This window comes from Macrosteles quadrilineatus, unplaced genomic scaffold (assembly GCF_028750875.1).
Source record: "Macrosteles quadrilineatus isolate MER2022 unplaced genomic scaffold, UCM_ALF_1.0 Scaffold_1__1_contigs__length_201487025, whole genome shotgun sequence".
NCBI classification, from domain to species: Eukaryota; Metazoa; Arthropoda; class Insecta; order Hemiptera; family Cicadellidae; genus Macrosteles; species Macrosteles quadrilineatus.
The window spans coordinates 56,907,246-56,928,987 of NW_026542594.1; the positions used below are offsets into that span (position 1 = coordinate 56,907,246).

At 36.4% G+C, this 21,742-nt stretch overlaps 1 protein-coding gene across 1 annotated transcript in view; it reads left to right on the forward strand.

Annotated features, from left to right (window-relative positions):
• The window catches only part of LOC128983180 (DNA polymerase epsilon catalytic subunit 1), a 249,705-nt gene that overhangs the window by 134,438 nt on the left and 93,525 nt on the right, over positions 1–21,742 (forward strand). The window contains exon 20 of the mRNA XM_054402367.1: positions 11,163–11,346. Within this exon, the coding sequence (XP_054258342.1) occupies positions 11,163–11,346 (184 nt within the window). The remainder of the gene's footprint in view (positions 1–11,162; positions 11,347–21,742) is intronic.

A 21,742-nucleotide genomic window follows, 5' to 3' on the forward strand; every position in this document is an offset into this window, starting at 1 on the left:
TAACATTTGCTTCATGGGCTTCCAAGTAGCCATGATGGTTTAGCGGAAATGTAAACAAAAGAGTCATCTACAATTAGCCATCAACAGTATACAAGAAAATCACAAAATACATTACCTATAAAAGAAAAAGACACGATGTATGGGGCTCAGTCCCACAACTTGAATTACCTAAACTCAAATGTCCCGCCAAGAAGGCACTCTTCAACCCAGCACTGTGTTCGCGCATGCACAGCGAGCACAAGTGAGTAAAGTGAGCCACGAATTTGTCTTGCCATTGTCGCTGAAGGATCAACATGGTACAGGAGTAGAGGACGGGATATGTGGTAAGGCCCATACGAGGTACGGTACGGTGGTAGTTATTTAATCACTCTAAATTTCCATAATTATTCTTTGCAGATTCAAAAATTAATAATGTTTAGGTTTATTTCAATGTCACCCTTTTATATCAATACTAAGTTCAATTAATAGATTACATTGTGTCCAGTAATTTGATTTGTAATTGTAACATTCATTGAAAGAGAATAGTGTCTCTTTGGTAAAAAAAGCGTTAATTAACATTAGTAATCACTAATCATCAAAGCTGGCTCTTTGGGTCTGTGATTCGCTGTTTACTGTGTCCTCTGGTTAAATACAAGGGTTCAGACATCGTTTCCAACATGAATGGTTGTGTCGTAATTGCCAGTCAATTCTCACATAATCACCCCTACGTGCCCCCCCCCCCCCCCCCCCGCCATAGATGAATACCATTGAGCATATAATACACTTATATTAAACAGGGTGTCTACTGTCTAGTAGTCGGGAAAATCGGGAAAGTCGGGAATTAGTATTGAATTTCAAAATGGTCTTGAAAGTCGGGATTTTGTCTTAAATTTGATTTCAAAGTCGGGAATTTTCATGATTTTGCCGCGATCGTCGTCTTGCGTTTACGTAACCGCAAAAGCCAATGATGATGTCTACACGGCCTCGGGAAATGTTCACGATTTTTCCGCGATAGTGGACGACGACGATCACGTTTCCGAAACCACGAGAGACGACAATGACGTTTCTGTGACAGCGGGAGACTTCGATGACGTTTCCGTGACCGCGGGAGACGACGATGACGTTTCCGTGACCGTGGGAGACGACGATGACGATTCTGTGACAGCGGGAGACTACGATGACGTTTCTGTGACAGCGGGAGACTACGATGACGTTTCCGTGACAGCGGGAGACGACGATGACGATTCCGTGACCGCGGGAGACGACGATGATATCTGCTCGGCCGCGGGAAATGTTCATGATTTTGTCGCGATCGCGGGAGATGACGATGACGTTTCCGTGACCGCGGGAGACGACGATGACGATTCCGTGACCGCGGGAGACGACGATGATATCTGCTCGGCCGCGGGAAATGTTCATGAGTTTGTCGTGATCGCGGACGACGACAATGACGTTTCCGTGACCGCGGGAGATGACGATGACGTTTCCGTGACCGCGGGAGATGACGATGACGTTTCCGTGACCGCGGGAGACGACGATGACGTTTCCGTGACCGCGGGAGACGACGATGATGTCTACACGGCCGCGGGAAATGTTCATGATTTTGCCGCGATCGCGGACGATGACGATGACGTTTCTGAGACAGCGGGAGACGACGATGATGTCATTGATGTCTACAAGGCCGCGGGAAATGTTCATGATTTTGCCGTGATCGCGGACGACGACGATCACGTTTCTGTAACCGCTGCAGTCAATGATGATGTCTAAACGTACGGTACGTGGAAGATTTCATGATTAAAAAAAACAAATTTGCTAGTTAGAATTTTTTATTGCTGCATTATTTCTTTACTTGAAAACACCACTTTATCATAATACTACTTTATGACGAAGACGGGGGTTGGTGTAGTATTATTCAGAAAATTTGGTTAAGCTATAAAAATTGGTATCGGTATCAAGAATCGAGAATCGATACATTTTGGTATTAACACGCACTAATTGTTGAAAAAACTAGTCTTGAAAAATCTGGAATTAGTCTTGAAAAGTCTGGAATTAGTCTTGAATTTTATAATGGAAATAAACTAGACACCCTGATTAAATATTTAAGTAAATAAGTACAACTGAGCACCCTGAATATTATATTTTATAAAAAGATTTCTTTTTATAAAATATAATATTCAGGGTGCTCAGTTGTACTTATTTACTTAAATATTTAATATATCAGCAGCCCTATAACACTTATAGTATATTTCCATAGACTAACCAACACAAGTAGCCTCATCCCATTGTAAAATTTGAAGCTTGTTTTTAATCTCTAACATGTTCATGTTGTTGGCACAGGGCACTAGTGTCAACGAAATTTTGTTTCTATTATTTTAGGGTTAATTTCATGATTTATGCTCTATTGTTTGGTTATATAATTAGGGGACGAGTTATTGTTTAAGGGTATATCGTTTTATTTGGCTAAACAGGGTTTTAAACAACTGAAATAACATTAAATAAATTGTAAACAAATCCTAGGACGAAACTAACTATAAAATTGTTTTAAGCTGATCCATAAGGATGACAAAAGTACTTGTATGTTTAATCTATGACTAGTGTACATGTTGCTCGAAATCGAGCAATTGCAAAGTAGTAAAGTAGTTATTTAAAAATAAATAACTTATTTGAAAAAACTAATTAAAGTCATAATTTCCGATGAGTTTAAAAGACTCAAATCATAGATTACGTACCTAACAGTTCCATATAATCAACATTTCTTGTAAATATTATATTAATTTTTAAAAGCTGATCTGGTTTTTTAGTGTATTCTACAAATATTTCCCACTTATAGCCACATTAGGTTGTCCATGTTGATCTTCGTCAATGATAACGTAGTCTGCATGGTACTTCCCATTGTCGCCAGTACGTTTACAAATTTCAGTAATTTTTTTATAGCGATAACATTTTGTTTACATTACTTAAGAACACTCTGATTTTCTGTATAACCTCTCTATCACAATTGTATTTGCTTCAATTGGCAATAATTGGGCTAGTTACTGTTATAACTAGTGATGGGCGGATCCAAGAAAATGTCGGTACCGGATCCGGATCTTGAAAAATTCTTCGGATCCGGATCCAGATACACACTGTCATAAGGGCGGGTAAAAAAATACGTAATTAACAGAATGCCAATTTAAGTCATACTTTTATTATTTTTTATCACAAAGCATCGGGTAAAATTGAAATACTAACAGGATATTTTCGAGACGAGATTATAGGCCGTTAGCTTATCATCCAGGTACAAAACTAAAAACTAGAGGTGTGCAAATATCCGAAGAATCGGGTGGGATTTAGTTTGAAAAGATACATGCCATTGCCATACATGTTATTTATTTGTATCAAGAGACAAACACTGAAACATGTAATTACCAAGCCAAAAATGTGGTTCGGATTCCACTATAAACTGTAGGTCTCTTAGTTGCCATTAGCTGTATGGGCTATTAATTAACAGCTGTGTCTAAGGAATGTCGGCCTTAGTAACTATCAAGACTACAAGATCGCGCCACTCATCCTACACTCATCTCCATTTATAATTGGCTTAAAATACCTACTTTGTATGGTCGCCATTTCATAGAACAGTATAACAGTATAAGAACATGGCCTTGCCATATAAGTTATTTGCATCAAGAGACAAACACTGAGACATGGCCTTGCCATATATGTTTGCATCAAGAGACAAACACTCGGGGAAAAAACGGTCTTGTACATGGATACAGATAGCTTTGTGTTAGTAAAAAAAATCGGGGTTGTACAGTGATACAGATAGCTTTGTGTTAGTAAACAAATCGGGAGAAATCGGTCTCTTACATGGATACAGACAGCTTTATGTTAGTAAACAAATCGGGAGAAATCGGTCTCTTACATGGATACAGACAGCTTTATGTTAGTAAGCAAATCGGGGTTTTACAGTGATACAGACAGCTTCGTGCTAGTAAAAACATTTGGGGTTGTACAGTGATACAGACTGCTTTGTGTTGCTAAAAAAATCCGGGTTGTACAGTGATACAGACAGCTTTGTGTTGGTAAAAAAATCGGGGTTGTACAGTGATACAGACTGCTTTGTGTTAGTAAACAAATCGTGGGAAAATCGGTCTCATACATGGATACATACAGCTTTATGTTACTAAACAAATCGGGGTTGTATAGTGATACAGACAGCTTTGTGTTTAGTAAACAAATCGGGGTTGTACAGTGATACAGACAGCTTTGTGTTTAGTAAACAAATTAGGGTTGTACAGTGATACAGATTGCTTTGTGTTGGTAAAAAAATCGGGGTTGTACAGTGATACAGACAGCTTTGTGTTAGGAAAAAAATCGGGAAAAAATTTGAAAAAATCGGATCCATCAAAACCAGATCCAGTCCAAGATCCGGAATTTTTTGGATCCGATCCGGTGCCGGTTCTAGCTCGGATCCGGCGGATCCGGTAGTCCGATATCTGGATCCGACCATCACTAGTTATAACGCAAGTTATATCATTGAGTATACACATAAACTCAATTATATACGTGTATACTCAATGGTTATATTTACCTGAAAAAATTCAGAATTGAAAGGCCTAATGTTGTTCAGATGGTTTTTGTTTCCCTTAGATGTGAATAGGGATGGACGAGATTGGATTTTTAGTTTGAGACGAGACGAGACGAGATTTTTTATTTCTCATAAAATTTCGAGACGAGATCGAGACGAGATTTCTCTTCTCATACACAACGGGAAATGCACGTTCGAAATTTTTACCTGATTTTGTAACATTGTTAGATGACTGTTTAAATACTTAAATAATGATAATAGGCAAGAATATTTACAACCTTTCATTAAATAACATCAGCATAACATTTTTTTATTAATCACGCCTAACTTATTAAAAATGCCTACGATTAGGAAACATGGTGATATCAGTTGGGATAGAGTTCAACTTATCCTAAAATAAAATAAATCATAAAATAAAAGCAATATTAATTTTTATAAAATAGTTACTTGTTTTGACTTTTTTTATAGTAATAAAACATTCCTCACACTGCTTACACTTAACAAAACTTCTCAAATGTTATTAAAGTAATATTATTAAAATAATGAAAGTAATATTTACATTAAAAGAATTAATTAAATAAGAACGCCTTCGAAAAGGAAACGCAACTACAACACGCTCCTGTATTGCGGGTATTGCATTGACTTTCTGCAGGCGTTTTTAATTTTTTTTTTTTATTATTTTTTTTTTTTTATTCTCGTCTTGATAAAAATCTCGGCCAAAAAGTAATCTCGTCTCGTGTAACGAGATTGAAAATTTTCCGAAAATTTCCCGAAATTTCGAGACTTGACCATCCCTAGATGTGAATAATGCAAATCCTTCAATGAAAGTTTTACTAAGCTTTCTTGGATGTAGTAATATTATTTTAAAATCACTTGACTTTTATGAAAATATATATTTAATTTCCTTGCTGTACCAGTTTAATTCAGCCTTAGAGTGTTTTCCTTTGCCAATCATCATAAAGTTAAGTCCGTGTTTCCTAAAAAATAGTAACACTTCGGCTAACATCCTTGTTTATTGTTTGTAGGAATCTTCATATTGTAGGTGTTCTTCATTATATAGGGGGTAAAATATATCAAATTGCCCAGGCTTTCTCGATTTTTTATATTGTAAAAAAGTAGTAAATATTTGTACCCAATGCGTTTCGTTGAATTGAAAAATAAAAAACAGAAATTAAATAGTACAGCTGATCAAAATGTAAACAATTATTTTCTTCTTAAGGACAACATGGGAACTTTTAAAGCCACTGGGGCAGAGCCCAAGGGACTTTTTCAAAAATGTAAGGCCAGTTTGCAAACCTACGCGACACGCTTTTTCCAATGAGACGTCAATGGATAAAATAGGTTAAGAAATGGCGGAGGAGTTCAACCGACAAAGTTTCATGTAGCTTATTAATTATATAGATATTACTGCAGCGACTCAGCTCTTGCTAAGCTTAGGAAACCTACTGTATGTGGATGGACAACTACATAATATAAGCTTAAAAGAGGCTGCCAACCTATTTAACCCATTGGCGCCGACTTACGAGCGTTACTTGTACGGCCGCTGCAGGCCCGGCGGCTGACTTACGAGTGCCGCTCGTGTCACCGCTACACAGCGCCACTAGCTATTTTATTATTATCACTTTTCCCCCTTTTTGTTTCTTCTATCTTTTATGACGTTTATAAATATCTTGCTTATTGTTTTGCATTGTTACTCATTCATTTTTGCGTATAACAAACAAGGTTGTGTTGCCATGAAAACCAGATATCACCCAAAATCAGCTGCGGTAAGGTAAAACAAACAATTTTTTTTCTATGTTATTACTTAGTACCTGGGGACCGAGCTTTGCTCGGGGAAAATCATTAGTTTACTCTAAAAGCAGTCTTAGTATTGCAGATACATAAATCCATTCCCAAACTCCACACTGCTCGCATTTACTACTTCCTTCAGCACTCCATCATGGACCTGTTTCTCTCCCTTCCCATTGTATGTTAGGATTGCAGATACATTAATGTACTTGCCACAGACAGTTCCCACACTCTGCACTGCTAGCATTACTACTTCCTTCACCCCTCCCTACGAAGCAAACCTGTTTTCCTCCCTTCCCATTGCATTTAAAGATTGCAGATACCTTAATCTAATCGTCATAAACAGTTCCCACACTCCGAACAGCTCGGCTTGACTACTTCCTTCACCACTTCCTACGTCACGGACCTGTTTCCCTCCCTTCCCATAGCATTTTAGGATTGAAAATACCTTAATCTAATAGTCATAAACAGTTCCCACACTCCGGCCAGCTCGCCTTGACTACTTCCTTCACCACTTCCTACATCGCGGACCTGTTTTCTTCCCTCCCCGTAGCATTTTAGGATTGCATATACCTTAATCTAATCGTCATAAACAGTTCCCACACTCCTGACTAATTGCCTTGACTACTTCCTTCACCACTTCCTACTTTGCGGACCTGTTCCCTCCATTCCCATAGCATTTTAGGATTGCAAATACCTTAATCTAATCGTCATAAACAGTTCCCACACTCCAGACAGCTCGCCTTGACTACTTCCTTCACCACTTCCTACGTCACGGACCTGTTTCCCTCCCTTCCCATAGCATTTTAGGATTGCCGATACCCTTATCTAATCATCACAAACAGTTCCCACACTCCGGACGGCTTGCCTTTACTACTTCCTTCATCACTTCCTACGTCACGAACCTGTTTCCCTCCCTTCCCATAGCATTTTATGATTGCAAATACCTAAATCTAATCATCATAAACAGTCCCCACACTCCAGACTACTCGCCTTTAGTACTTCCTTCACCACTTCCTACGTTGCAAACCTGTTTCCCTCCCTTCCCATTGCATTTAAGATTGCAGATACCTTAATCTAATCGTCATAAACAGTTCCCACACTCCGGACAGCTCGGCTTGACTACTTCCTTCACCACTTCCTACGTCGCGGACCTGTTTTCCTCCCTTCACATAGCATTTTAGGATTGCAGATAACCTTAATATAATCGTCATAAACAGATCCCACACTTCGTACTGCTTGCCTTTAATAGGCCTACAATGTATCGAGCAATCTTCAGTATAATCTTTGCTCAATAGTAACAAGTGATGCTTTTCCTTTTGTACTGTATTTGTAATTTGCTAGTATACTGTGGGTAGGGGTCTCAATCCCGGGATCCCGGCCAATTTTTGATACCTAGAAATCCCGGGATTGGTGACTTTTCATCCCGGGATTAACGGGATTGCAAAACCTATGTTTATATTGATTTTTTTGTGAATTTGAAGACTTTTACTGACGGAAAACTAATAAAAATAGTCCAATAACACTTGAAACACATATACTCTTTATTTTTAGGACGATTATATGAAATGGTATAAGTAATAATCTTTTTGATTGGAAAATTTAATTATCATTAAACTCAATAGGCGAACGAATGTAGGCCTAAATATATGTTTCAGTTTTAGACGACTTGGATTTACTATCTGTAAATGTTATTACATTAGTTAGAACTTAATTACAGTAGCCCTACAAGTTATTTTAAATTTTACTTTTGACATTAAACGTAAACAACGCAATTTGTGTTGCAAACATTACATTGCAATCGGAAATTTAAGTATTATTTTCATTGTAGCCATAAAATATAACTATAAACACACGATTATAATCTCATTATTAATATTGCTTATATTTAGGGTCTATAACTTTATCTTCGTATTTGGTTATGTGTGGTGATTAAATTTCTTACAATCTAAAATTAAGTTTTTCAAACACACGCTACTACATAAGCAGATAGTTTATTGTTTTACAGTATCTTATATTGTTTTATTGCTATCAGCCAGAATCACATTTTTACGCTGATACTCGTGATTCTTCCCATTTTATCTTTTTCTCTTAGCTATCTTTAATCTATCTATTAGCGTATTGTATCTAGGTTACGTGCGAGTGCGGTTGCTCGTGATTTTTTTAAATGTATTTATTATATTCTAGAGTAACTTATCAACATTTATACACTGTAAATAAGAAATACAGGCGATGAAAGTTCCGCGTGTCATATTTATTTACTTAGAAAACGGAAACATTGCGCAGTGTAACACTGGTAAGGCCAGTTTAAAACATTAAAGTACTCAACAAGGGGACTTCTCGCTCATTTAAAATGGCTAAATCATAATATTATATAATCCCGGGATTGATCCCGGGATCCTGGGATCGGCTGAGACGAATCCCGAAATCCCGGGATTGGATTGAAGGCCCGGGATTGAGACCCCTAACTGTGGGTAGTTGGCTTATTATGAACACATGCTACAACTTCAAGTCTTTTGTTTACTTTTTCCTTGTTATTTAATTCAACCAACATGGTTACTTAGCAACCCATAAGACTAATGTTAAAAAAATGTGACTTTCAGATTCGTTTTTCTACGGAATTAGATTTTTGTTGGCAGTTATAACCGCTTGAAGCTCGTTTTTATGCCAAAAATAAACTATTTACAAGATTTGAAGAAAATCTTCAGAGCCGTTTTCGATATCTTTCTGCAAGCAAGGAAGCATTTATACAAGCAAACATTGCTTGTATTAGAGTATAGGATAAAAGTAAACAACTTGTGATTTTTCTACGTAGGGAATCAATTGATCTTTATAATAGTAGTGTCATTTGGTGTTTAGATTAATCTTGGAATTTGTAAATCAAGTTTACTTTGAAAAAATTTTATTTTTATAATCTTTACAATCTTATGTTTTTTAATTTTACACTCTGATTATCCAATTGCCACTTTTTTGTAGACAATTTTACTGTGAACAAAATCGTGTAAGAATTATTAATTTATTACCTAAGGTTTTCTTTCTATACCAATTAGAGTAAAAGTCTACAAATTCGGTAAAATTAATTGCCGATAGAGGGTGCTGCAGGCAGTGCATTAATTCCATCCCCAATGGTTAAAAATTAGATTCCTAAACTTATGATTCTAACGGTTTCTTGTACTGTTCAAACATGCTTAAATTATTAAACTCTCAAGTGTAATGATGATTTTTTATCATGTCCTTAACCCTTCATAGATGACCCCACAGAGTTTTCCTCCGGGCGCATTTGTTTTTATAGAAAAAATTTGTGTTATCGCCAGCCATCAGTTTTAAGAGTAACATTACATCACGTGTCTCTTTCTGTGAACCGATTAAACATTATTTTGCTCTCACACCTCCCCCGCACAACCCCTATTATCCCACGAGAGAATGCATAGCTGTAAAATTACCTGGCTAATACTTTTTTTGCGTAAAAAATATATATGCATAATACACAACACTCCAGGAACACAGTGAATAATTTTTGCCTTCCTCCACCTCCTCATTTCAGTCTAGTGAGAGCTTTTATTCATGTACTGGTCATTTACACCGTGTACGTCTCCTTGTGTTTAGTAAATTAATGCTTATTTTACTTTTAATTGTTGATTGGATACAGTTTTAATTTATTAGTATTGTCCTTAAATCATGTGCTGGGCCACAGTGAAGTATTATGTACCTCTCAGTGGTTAGACGTGGAATCTAATAAGCAAAATAGGATTCATCGAGTTGAGAGACATGAAGATGTTGCATGTTTAGTGAGGCTTGCAGGATATTTTCTAAGACACCTTTTCAATTTTTATACTGTAAATATTAGTTTATTAATTCTTAAAAGTAAATTTTATTTGACAAGATCAATCCAGACATCTGGTCAACGATCGCCAGTTGGTAATGGTAATGGTAATGGTAAAACTTAAAAGGAATTTTATCCTTACAATGACAGTGATTTAAAATAATTTATAACTGAACTACTTTTAGTAAACTATGTATTTTTCATAGTTTATTACACAGTTTGTTTCATATATATTTGTCATTTATAGATACGGTACATAAAAAGAAAACTTCTGAGGCATAATTAATTTATATGAGAAACTGTTTCCTGAAAAAACAAATAAAAAACAATTCAAAGTGTATGGTCTTATTACAACTGTCAATTTTAGTTTTGTTATCTTTACCATATTCAGAAGGTTCTAAATTAAACACTTAAAACTATTTTTACGCTTTTCAGGAATTAAAATATAATGCTTATAATGAAATATTATTAATATACCAGGTCGGAAAGACCATGTGGGTCTCCACAGGTTTTCAATTAAGTGTGACCTCTGTGGGGTTAATCAGTTGAAGCCTGAAGAGTTGCGTAACACGGAGACCAGCTCTATGTGTCACGGTGGATTCCTGGAGTGTAGTTCCGAGTGTCACCTATGGTGTTTTTGTTTTTGTTTGCTATATATTTTTTTTAAATATGTAAAGTAAGAGTTTTTTTTTTTTAATTCCATGTACAATTGTATCAACTATACATGGTTTTAATAGTTTTTGTATGTATACATTATAAAATTACATTGTTTGTCTAATGTTTTAATACCCGAAAAAAAAAAAAAACTCCTTGTGCCACTGATCGAGTTTTAAAATTGAAGACACCCATGAAGAGTTAATCAACATGAATTTTTGAGAGTCATTGGTTTGAGATTGGGCATAGACTTATCACTAATTAATCATGTAGAAATTTATATTTGAACCAAAAGAAAGTTGTGTTATTTTCATATTTTGTTATAGTATTAATCGTACAATCCTTTTTCAGAGCCATTCCACTTGCGATATTCCAGGCAGAACCAAGCGTCAAGAGACATTATCTTCGCAAATGGCTGAAAGATAACTCCATAAACAACGTAGACATTCGACAAGTGTTGGACTGGAACTACTACATTGAGAGGCTGGGTGGGGCAGTACAGAAGATCATCACTATTCCTGCTGCTATGCAAGGGGTCGGTATTTCATTGTTTAGTTATTTAGCACCTCTTGACTTTTACTTAGTTGTTTTGGCCTAAGTTATCATTGTTGTTATATCTTAAAAAATAACTTTTGAGTAAAGTGAACTTCGTTGGTAGCAGTCTTTCTAAATGAGAGATGAGTTTGTAAATTTGTATTTTTTGGAAATTAAAATCTTTTGGAAATTAAATCATAAAAAAGAACAAGTCTGTTCGAGCCCAAGAAAACATATAACTTCATAATAGTCGAACATTTTTTATGATTTGTTTACAGTACTTTATAAAATGATTTGTGATTTTGTGCCAGGATGGACTCTTTCCCATCCGCGGTCACAGTAAAATCGATGGCATCTTCTGTGGTAACAGTAAAATTGAAGACATCTTCTCTGGTTAAGGTAAAATTGAGGATAGTGATGCGATTCCAGACAGTTTTGATTCCGATTCTTTGAAATGTATTCTTAATTCTCGATTCTATTAGTTCCATTACTTCCATTATGTTAAAAACATTTCCTATGGTTGTGTAGACATCGTCATTGTCTCCCGCAGCCACGGCAAAATCATAACTTCTCCTGTGGTCGTGTAGGCATTATCGGTGTCTTCCTCGATCGCGGCTGAATTCTGATCGTCTCGCACGTCCATCGACCATATAGACATTATCATCGTCTTGGAAACGTCGTTGTTGTCTTGCGCGATCGCGGTACTAGTGGTAATTTTCCAAATGCACGGAACTTTGCAAACGAGTCAGGTATCGGTATCGGAATCGACCTGGCATCTAGCGGTCAGCAGCGAACGTGTTAAGAGGTTGATTCTTGATCCTTATTCCAAAGCCGAGAATCGGTGGAATTGAGAATCGACTTTTGGAATTGACCCATCCCTAATTATTGAGGATATCTTCAGCATGTATGGCAAAATTAAAAACACCATCTACTGTCACAGCAAAATTGTGAACATATTCCACGGCATGCGAAAACTGTGAACACCTTCCACGGTTACGTAAAAATTTAGATATAATATCACTTTACTGCCATAATCTATTCCACATTTCCAGCAAAGCTGGTGAAGCAGATGACATTGTCATTTCTTAGATAACTACAAGATTCAAAATTAAAACTAAAATTAATATTCAATCAGTCACAAAAAAAAAATGGTCATTTACGTACTCTGTTATTGAATAAAATTTATTTTTTTACTACCTATATTTGAATTCTAACTCAAACTAGGCAATATCATTGATCTCCCCTAGTAAAAAGGTACACTTGAAGATCGGGATTGACAACCGGTTAAACCGGGGAAAATGTGTGAATTTTTCCAGGAGTCCTGGGCTACTGCTCTTAGCTTCCTTAGATCTTACCTCACCTGGTTACTCATTAGTCATGGTATTTCCAGCAATCGCTTTCCTATAGGTTATTCATGCTCTTTTATCACCTGGTACATTTACCTTCTCTGCAAATACTCAAATCCCTTGCTTCACTGTTGCTATAATGTTTGGACTTGTTTAAAGTTTGCAACTGCCATTATTGATTAAACAAAAGTTGACAAAAAAATCCAGCTCAATGAACACAAGCAACTCTATTTCACCAAAAACAAAGACTAAAGACCCAGGTCTTCCAAGACCAACCACAACCTCACATCATAACAACAACAAAAAAGATTTGAAAAAGATGTGATTGGTCGCAGGTAGGTGCTTCTTTTTTAGCTTTTGGGATATTTAAGAATAACTTGTGCATTTGGGTCTGGTTGTTGTTGTAAAGTTCAGATACATAGTATATTATTATTATACTTTAAAAAATCATTCTCTTCCCACTTCATTTTGTAATTTTCCATTCTTCTGTCCCTAACAATAGAACTAATTGTACTCAATACATCTTTAGTTTAGTTTAAATGGTCAGAGGTCTGCTTTATACTAGTGATGTGTCGGTTCCAATTTCTCGGTTCGGTTCTTGGCCGAAAACGGTTCCCGGTTCCTAGTACTGTGGTGCTGCGTCACCATTGTATCTCCTACTGTACTGTTGTGTAAGCAATAGATTTAATGTTTCAAAAAGGCAGAATAGAAACACTAGAAAGGCAAAACAATAGAAGTGAGGGATTGGTTGGGCAATGACCTCGAAAGGAGTTCTGGCCACAGTGAGTCGAGTATGGCAGGAGGAAGGGGTGGGTGCGACCTTGAAGCTATATTTAGACATGCACCACTTCCCTAAAGAGATGACAAGGAGGGATTCAAAGCGCAGAACAATGATACAATTTTTTTTACAGGAATTCCTTGCCTGGTTTGATTTTTGATTGTCTTTTTCCACGTAAAAACTTTGAACTATCTAAAATATAATTTGAATTAACCCCGATTAATTATCTTTTTTTTCAACAGAGGGCCAGGCTTACAAGTGACCATGGGATTGCATCGCAGCTGAAACAGCTTATTGTGCACCCTCATTCACATTTTAATTTCATTTTCAATTTTAATTTCTTCAAATGTAATGTGATGTTTTGAAAACAATAATTTGGGAGCCTTCTGCATATCAACTATGGACTGAAATAAGTTATTGGTCGGTTGCTCATTTTATCGGTTCGGTTTCGGTTATGGTTTGTTTTTAATTGGTTCTCGGTTGTCGGTTTTTGGCTTTTCAGTTTCTCCCCAGTCATGAAAAGAGGGTACTCATGATTAAAATTGTAACTTTTACTTCATGTGAGGGTATTATTATATTTTGAAGCAAGATTAGATTAGACTACATACCCTAACTTTAATACATACGTTATGAAGTGTCTTGTCTCTTTTTTAAATTCAACATTACAATTCAACTATATACTTACATATTATAATCAAATTCGGTTAAATAATGTTTTTAAAAACTGTTATATGATAGGCATAACTGTAAAACAACAGTATATTGTCTACAAATTCATATTTAAGAACACTAAAATCATCATTCATTCAGGATCTAATCTTTTTACATTTGATACTGGTTCAACAATTATTTTCATAGAAGTGCAACAAAAGATAAGTGAACAGGAGTAATTTAAAGAAGCAGATAAATTATTATTTTACAACAAAAAGTCATATAGTAATAACTTTTTTTAACCCTCTGTCGGTCGCGCTGGTGGTGAAACAGCTGGTAAATATTATTGGTTGGGTCTTTGTTATCTATATCCTCAATCCTGTCAAATATTATATTAAGGCCAAAATTGAGCTTTTAATTTAAAATGTTGTTGGGATATTTTTTTTGTTGCTTTGTAGATTTCATAGCTTTCTAGGACGTTCATTTAGGAGCCTTTAGTACTTTTGTGTAAAATATCCATGCTATCACTGCAGCTGTTGACGTTGTGTTTTCATTAATCAGGTGTTCAGTGAACGTAGAGTGTTGTGTTTTCAATTGATGCTCAGGTAGGTGTTCATTAAACTGTTTCTCATTAGAACGACCTGTTTGTCTGATATATATAATATTCCAAAATCCAAATACAACGTAATTAGTAGGGATGGACGGGATTGAATTTTTAGTTCGGGACGGGACGGGACGGGAATTTTATTTCCTTCCCAATTTTCGGGACGGGACGGGACGGGATTTTTTCTGTGCATAAAAAGAAAGTCTTGAGTATTGCAGTTACCAAAAAAAGACATACAAAATCAATTTTTACCGTTTGTGGTACTGATCTATAAAAACCAAAAAAATGGGTAACAATATACAGGTACCTATAGAAACTTGTGACTCACGGTCACGGTGCGATCGTCGGTATGACTCGCGGTCACGGGATGATCGTCGGTATGACTCGCGGTCACGGCATGATCGACAGTATGACTCACGGTCACGGCGCGATCGTCGGCATGACTCCGCGGTCACGGCGCGATCGTCGGCATGACTCCGCGGTCACGGCGCGATCGTCGGCATGACTCCGCGGTCACGGCGCGATCGTCGGTATGACTCGCGGTCACGGCGCGATCGTCAGTATGACTCGCGGTCACGGCGCGATCGTCGGCATGACTCACGGTCACGGCGCGATCGTCGGCATGACTCCGCGGTCACGGCGCGATCGTCGGCATGACTCCGCGGTCACGGCGCGATCGTCGGCATGACTCCGCGGTCACGGCGCGATCGTCGGTATGACTCCGCGGTCACGGCGCGATCGTCGGCATGACTCCGCGGTCACGGCGCGATCGTCGGTATGACTCGCGGTCACGGCGCGATCGTCGGCATGACTCCGCGGTCACGGCGCGATCGTCGGCATGACTCCGCGGTCACGGCGCGATCGTCGGCATGACTCCGCGGTCACGGCGCGATCGTCGGCATGACTCCGCGGTCACGGCGCGATCGTCGGTATGACTCGCGGTCACGGCGCGATGGTCGGCATGACTCCGCGGTCACGACGCGATCGTCGGTATGACTCGCGGTCACGGTGCGATCGTTGGTCCAATAATCACGGTCACAGCGCGATCTTCGTTATAACTCGCGGTCACGTTGCGATCGTCGGTATGACTCCACGGTCACGTCGTGATCGTCGGTATGCCTCGTGTCACGGCACGATCGTCGGCATGACTCCGCGGTCACGACGCGATCGTCGGTATGACTCGCGGTCACGGTGCGATCGTTGGTCCAATAATCACGGTCACAGCGCGATCTTCGTTATGACTCGCGGTCACGTTGCGATCGTCGGTATGACTCCACGGTCACGTCGTGATCGTCGGTATGACTCCGCGGTCACGGGGTGATCGCCGGTATGACTCCGCGGTCACGGGGTGATCGCCGGTATGACTCGCGTTCACGGCGCGATCGTCGGTAGGACCCCGCGGTCACGGCGCGATCGTCGAAATGACTTCGTCTCCTGCGTTCGCGGACCTATCGCTCGCAATAGCGGCGTCATCGGCACTCGCGAAGCGGCAAAATCGCCGACGATCGGACCAAATCCCGTCCCGAAAAATTCCCGAATCAAATGTAATCCCGTCCCGATAATCGGGAATATTTTTTTCCCGAAAAATTCCCGAAATTTCGGGACCCGTCCATCCCTAGTAATTAGTCATATAATATTTTAAAACATTAACATTATAACAGTCAAACAAATCATTGCAAGGACATGAAAACGATAAGTGAATTTATCTGTATCAATCAGATACAGTGCGACCCTTCATGTAATTATTTAGGTGCTAAGACGAAGGGTTAATTACCAATACAAGTTAATGTTTTTGAAACTGCAAGGAATTTTTCTCGGAAGGAAGGGCAGTAGGATGTAAACAAACCATAAATCACTGTCTCCAGCCGGCCCGGGCCAACTCAAGTTCATGGACCCTCCCCTCTTAGCTCTCCCTTTTACAATACAATGCTGTGCAATGCTCCACTTGTAAACAAAATGTGTTACGCAATAGTATATTTCGTACCTAGGGCCAAAAATGAGGTTTTGCCGGATCGAGATAGTTTTTAAGTTCGAGACGAAGTCGAGAACTTAAATCGATCGAGAGCTGCAAAACCATTTCGGTCCGTGGTACGAACGCTATTTTTCACCACACTATACCCTATTACCACTATTCACCACTATAATAATGCACACTGATAGTCAACACAACTACAACTTTAAGGTTATGTGAATAAATAATTTGAGGAATCAGCAAAAATAAAAATTAATAGTTGCTAGGCAACGGTGACAATAACACAATTCTATTGCAATGTTATGGATTTTGATTGTGTATTTAAAATGCATTCATGTTTTAAGTAAGTAAGCGGACAGCTGATTTTGCGGCCCCGGCCTGTAAAAACCTGCTCGGTCCCCAAATTACGATGACAGCTGGCATGGCCAGCAAAACTTAACTTTCAGCCACCAATTAACGTATGTAATACAGCCAAAAACATCATAGTGTGGTGAAAACATATATTCCTTAACAAACTGCGATTACGATTTAATTACATTTAAAAAAATTATTTTGGTATTTTACTTGGGATAATGAGCTTATGTAACGTAATTCTTGGTTCAAGGTTCTACTGAATTATGTATGGTGATAAATAAATGTAAAATTTAATTTAGCTATTCAGTAAATGTGTCGTACACCTTTTACAGAGTTATATAGCCTAATTTCCCTATTAACTCGCCGGCAACATCTGAACGTGAGCTAGGGCCTCGCGCTGCTTAGTGCATCAATGATGTTTTCTATACTTTGTAAATCTGCAGAATGTCACATTAGACCAATAATCCGTCCCAAAAACGTGAGAGAAAACGGTGTGAGAAGTATAAACCGACAACTCGAGATAGAACTCATTGTCTTGTGATAACCAAAACAACATATAACATAACCTCAAACCTCAAAGTAACAAGCCCGAGCGTTTGTCATCGGTCGTCTGCTGAGCTGGAAGTGGGTTACTGGGTTGTGTGAAGATTTTGGCTATTGAATGGACTAATGTATTCAATGTAGGTCTACCTGTCATGTGCTTTTACTTTTTCTGATTGTTAGGCCCTAAGAATTGTACGTATTGGTTTATTCCATACTTATTGTATTTCTTGTGACGATGTCAATTATTGCTAATTTGTAATTTGAAATAAATGGGTTATTAATGCCATATGCGCATCTCAGCAGACGCCATCTTTACTTCTGACGTCATGGCAATGTTTGGTTGCTGACGCCAAAACCTACTGCGCATCTTGTTGATGTCCAGTACAATACATACGACTAGCCTATCTTACTATTATAAATGTGAAAGTTTGTTTGTTAGTTTGAAGTTCAATCACGCATTAACTACTGGACGGATTGGGCTGAAATTTGGCAGGATGATAGCTCACATTCCCGATTAACATATAGGCATATTCTTATCTCAAAAATCCTTTTGGGCCCCGCCTCAGTGGCTCTGTAGTTCCCCATGTTAACCTTATGAGTATTCATATTTTAAGGGGAATTAAAGAATTCAGTCAGCTGTTTCAACTAAAAAAGTTGGTTCTATGATATGCAAAAAAATTAAAAAGTTATAAGATTTACTAACAGCACTAAATTTTTTTGCATTTATGAAAACAGCTAATTCAACAAAAAACTGTCATACACAATGAGAACTAACTGTCAAAGTAGGATTGTTTTCAGTTACGTTTATGTTTTTAATTTCATGAATAATTTGCGATATTTTGTGTTAGCGAATTTCCCTATAGGGAAGTAGCTATTACCGTAGGTGGCACGGTAAGACCTAGACCCGGGACCGATTTACTTTTTCATTTTGATGTCCCCAGAGGCCAAAAACGCCTTTCGTTCAAATTTTAATATATGTATATATATATATATATATATATATATATATATATTGACTTATATATTTTAAAAATATAAAAATAGGGCTACTATATATAAATAAAGATTAAACATTAATAAACTTAGTACCCAAGTAAAATTATTTATTAAAATATTTACTGACTATAGTTTCGGCTCTAAGGCCATTTTCAAAGTAAACAAAAATCAAAATAAGATATGTAAATAAATAAATAACATATGTTTTTATAAAACTTTTCTAACTTGTAACATAATTTTGTTTTCATTGATTAATTTATATACTATATGATGTGTTGTACTTATTTTCATTAATATTTTCTCAATTTTTCTATTGTTTCATATATTGGATTATTCAATTTTGGAATCATTGTATTTAAAATATTTGATTTGTTATTTTTGAAGTTCATATAAATATTAATTTCTTCTTTTACATTCAATTTTTCTCTGTCTTTTTCAATTTCTAATATTGTCAAGTTTTCTTCGATCTTAGTAAACTTATGTTTGGATTTTAGTAAATGATCTGCAAAATTTGATTTCATTGATGTTTTGTTCTTCGATTTATATGCCTGTATATGTTCGTTGAATCTAACTTTAAAATTTCGATAGGTTTGTCCAATGTAGTATTTGTCACAGTCAGAACATGTAATTTTGTAGATACCAGATGCATTGTATATGTTTGCTGTATTGTTTGTTATAGGATTGTTGGTTTTATTTTGTATGATTTTAAAAATGTTATTTTTTGTTCTGTAGCTTAATTTTACTGGGGTATGTTTGAATGTTTTCCTGATTGCTTTGTTAAAATTGTTGTTGTATGGGACGCACATGAATTTCTTTTCTTCTTTGTGTTTCGAATTGTTTTCTAAGTTTGATTTTAATTCATTTCTTTTCTTAATTTTCTTCTTGATCATATTATCAATCATTTTGCTTCTATATCCATTTTTTTCAGCTAGATATTTTATAGTGTCGACTTCTTTCTTGTAATTTTCTTTATTTAAAGGAACGTTGACTAATCTGTGTATTAATGAATGAAAAGTTGCAATTTTGTGTGTCCATGGATGATTCGAATTTTTTGGAATTATTATGTCTGTAGTTGTGGGTTTTCTGAATATGTTAAAAGAATGTTTGTTGTTTTGGATGGAAATTGTTAGATCTAGGAAATTGATTTCTTTTTGTTGGGTTTCTTTGGTGAATTTAATTTTCTTATTAATATTGTTGAGATATGTTAATAATTGTTCAGATTCATTGTCATTTCCTTTAAATAAACATAAAATGTCATCTACATATCTATACCAATAAACAATGTTGTTTATGAATGGATTTGTTGCATTAATAATTTTGGATTTTTCCATTTCTGTCATAAAGAGTTCTGATAAAAGCCCTGAAAGGGGAGATCCCATTGGTAGACCATCTTCTTGAAGATAGAAAGACGAATCATAACTAAAGTAATTCTGCTTAACAGTTACCTCTGTAAGTTTGATAATATCATTTATTTCATTTATTTTCAATTTGTTGTGGTTTATTAGGTTTCTTTTCAATATAGATAATGTTTCTTTGGTTGGAATATTCGTATACATATTGTTTAGATCGAAAGATAAGAGTAAAACATCGCTAGGAATATCTATATCTTTAATTTTGTTGATAAGATCTTGGGTGTTTTTCAAAGAAGAATCAGATTCTAAATTTACATTATTTTTGATTTTGTTGTTTAAGTATTTTGATAGTTTGTATGAAGGTGAATTTATGAAGTTTACTACAGGTCGAATTGGTATGTCCTTTTTGTGGGTTTTGGGCTGTCCTCTTAAATTTGGTGCTTTTGAATTTGTTGCTTTTAATAGGATTTGATCTTTCTTATTGATACTTTTGCATTTCGTTATAGTATCATTTATTGCTTTTGAAAATTCATCCGTTGGGTCTTTTGTTAAAATTTTATATTCATTGTTTTCTATGAAAGTTTTAACTTTGTTGTTGTATTCATTTTTAGATATTATAACAACTGAATTGCTTTTATCAGCTTTAGTTATGATTGAATTATTTTCTTTCAATTTGTCTGTTATGGATTCAATTAGTGTTATGTTTTCTCTTGTTTCTGATTTTGTTGTTTTGTTAATAGTGTTGTTACCTAATTTATCAAATTCGTGAATGAAATTAAATCTCATTGGATCTTGAACATCATCGTTTTGTTTTTTAATTGCTATTTCCATATCCATTAAATAATTTTACTTGGGTACTAAGTTTATTAAAGACTTATATATATATATATATATATATACGTCCGTGAACGCGATAACTTGAGTAATTTTTGTCCGAACTTGATGAAATTTGGTTTAAAGGTGTAAGGCGGGATAAACTTGAATGAGTTCGCAAACCAGCATGATCGGACCATGGGAACAGGGTTTTACTGGGGGTTTTATGGGGTAAAAAATGGTTTTTCTAATTTTTGACCCTCGAAACACAAAATTTTCTAATTTCCCTCTAAACCTTTTTAAAGAGCTTAAAAAAACAAATAATTTAGTATATCAAAGTATTTTGTATGGTTATTGGTAACGGAGAAAATTACAAAAATTGTAAATTTAAAATTCCCATGCTATTCTTATGGAGAATATTGTAAAATGTTGTAGTTTGCTTGTTTATGGATATATTTTGATCAAACTTGGCAAATTTATTTATTTTATACTAAGTTATTAATATTTTCCAAAAAAAATACACTTTATTAGTTTCCTTTTGGCAGCAAACCTAGGTACTCATTAAACCTAATTTAAAAATCTATTCAGACAAATAGAAATTCGCTTAGTCGGCAGGTTTGCTGCGGCGGGGGTATTTTCTTATAATTTAGAATACTGTAAATTTAAAGAAGCAAATTTTATTAAACTGTGTCCTCCCTCATTGCAAACACAAAGCTTGAGTATAACTGCAATAAGCATTTTATACTTATATGCCAACCCCGTACGAAGGACGGGTACTCTGCTAGTATAACATAATTACAACTATAAACATAGTTCAAACAAATAAAATCATATTATAATTAACTAGAGTACAACATAAACAAAGGAGCAAGGTTATAATCATTCACAACTAATTTTGAATATATTAATAATGGTTGTTGACCTGACACAGCAGAACAGATCCAATTCCAGTGATTTGTTTGTCCAGTCAATCCTACATAACAAACAG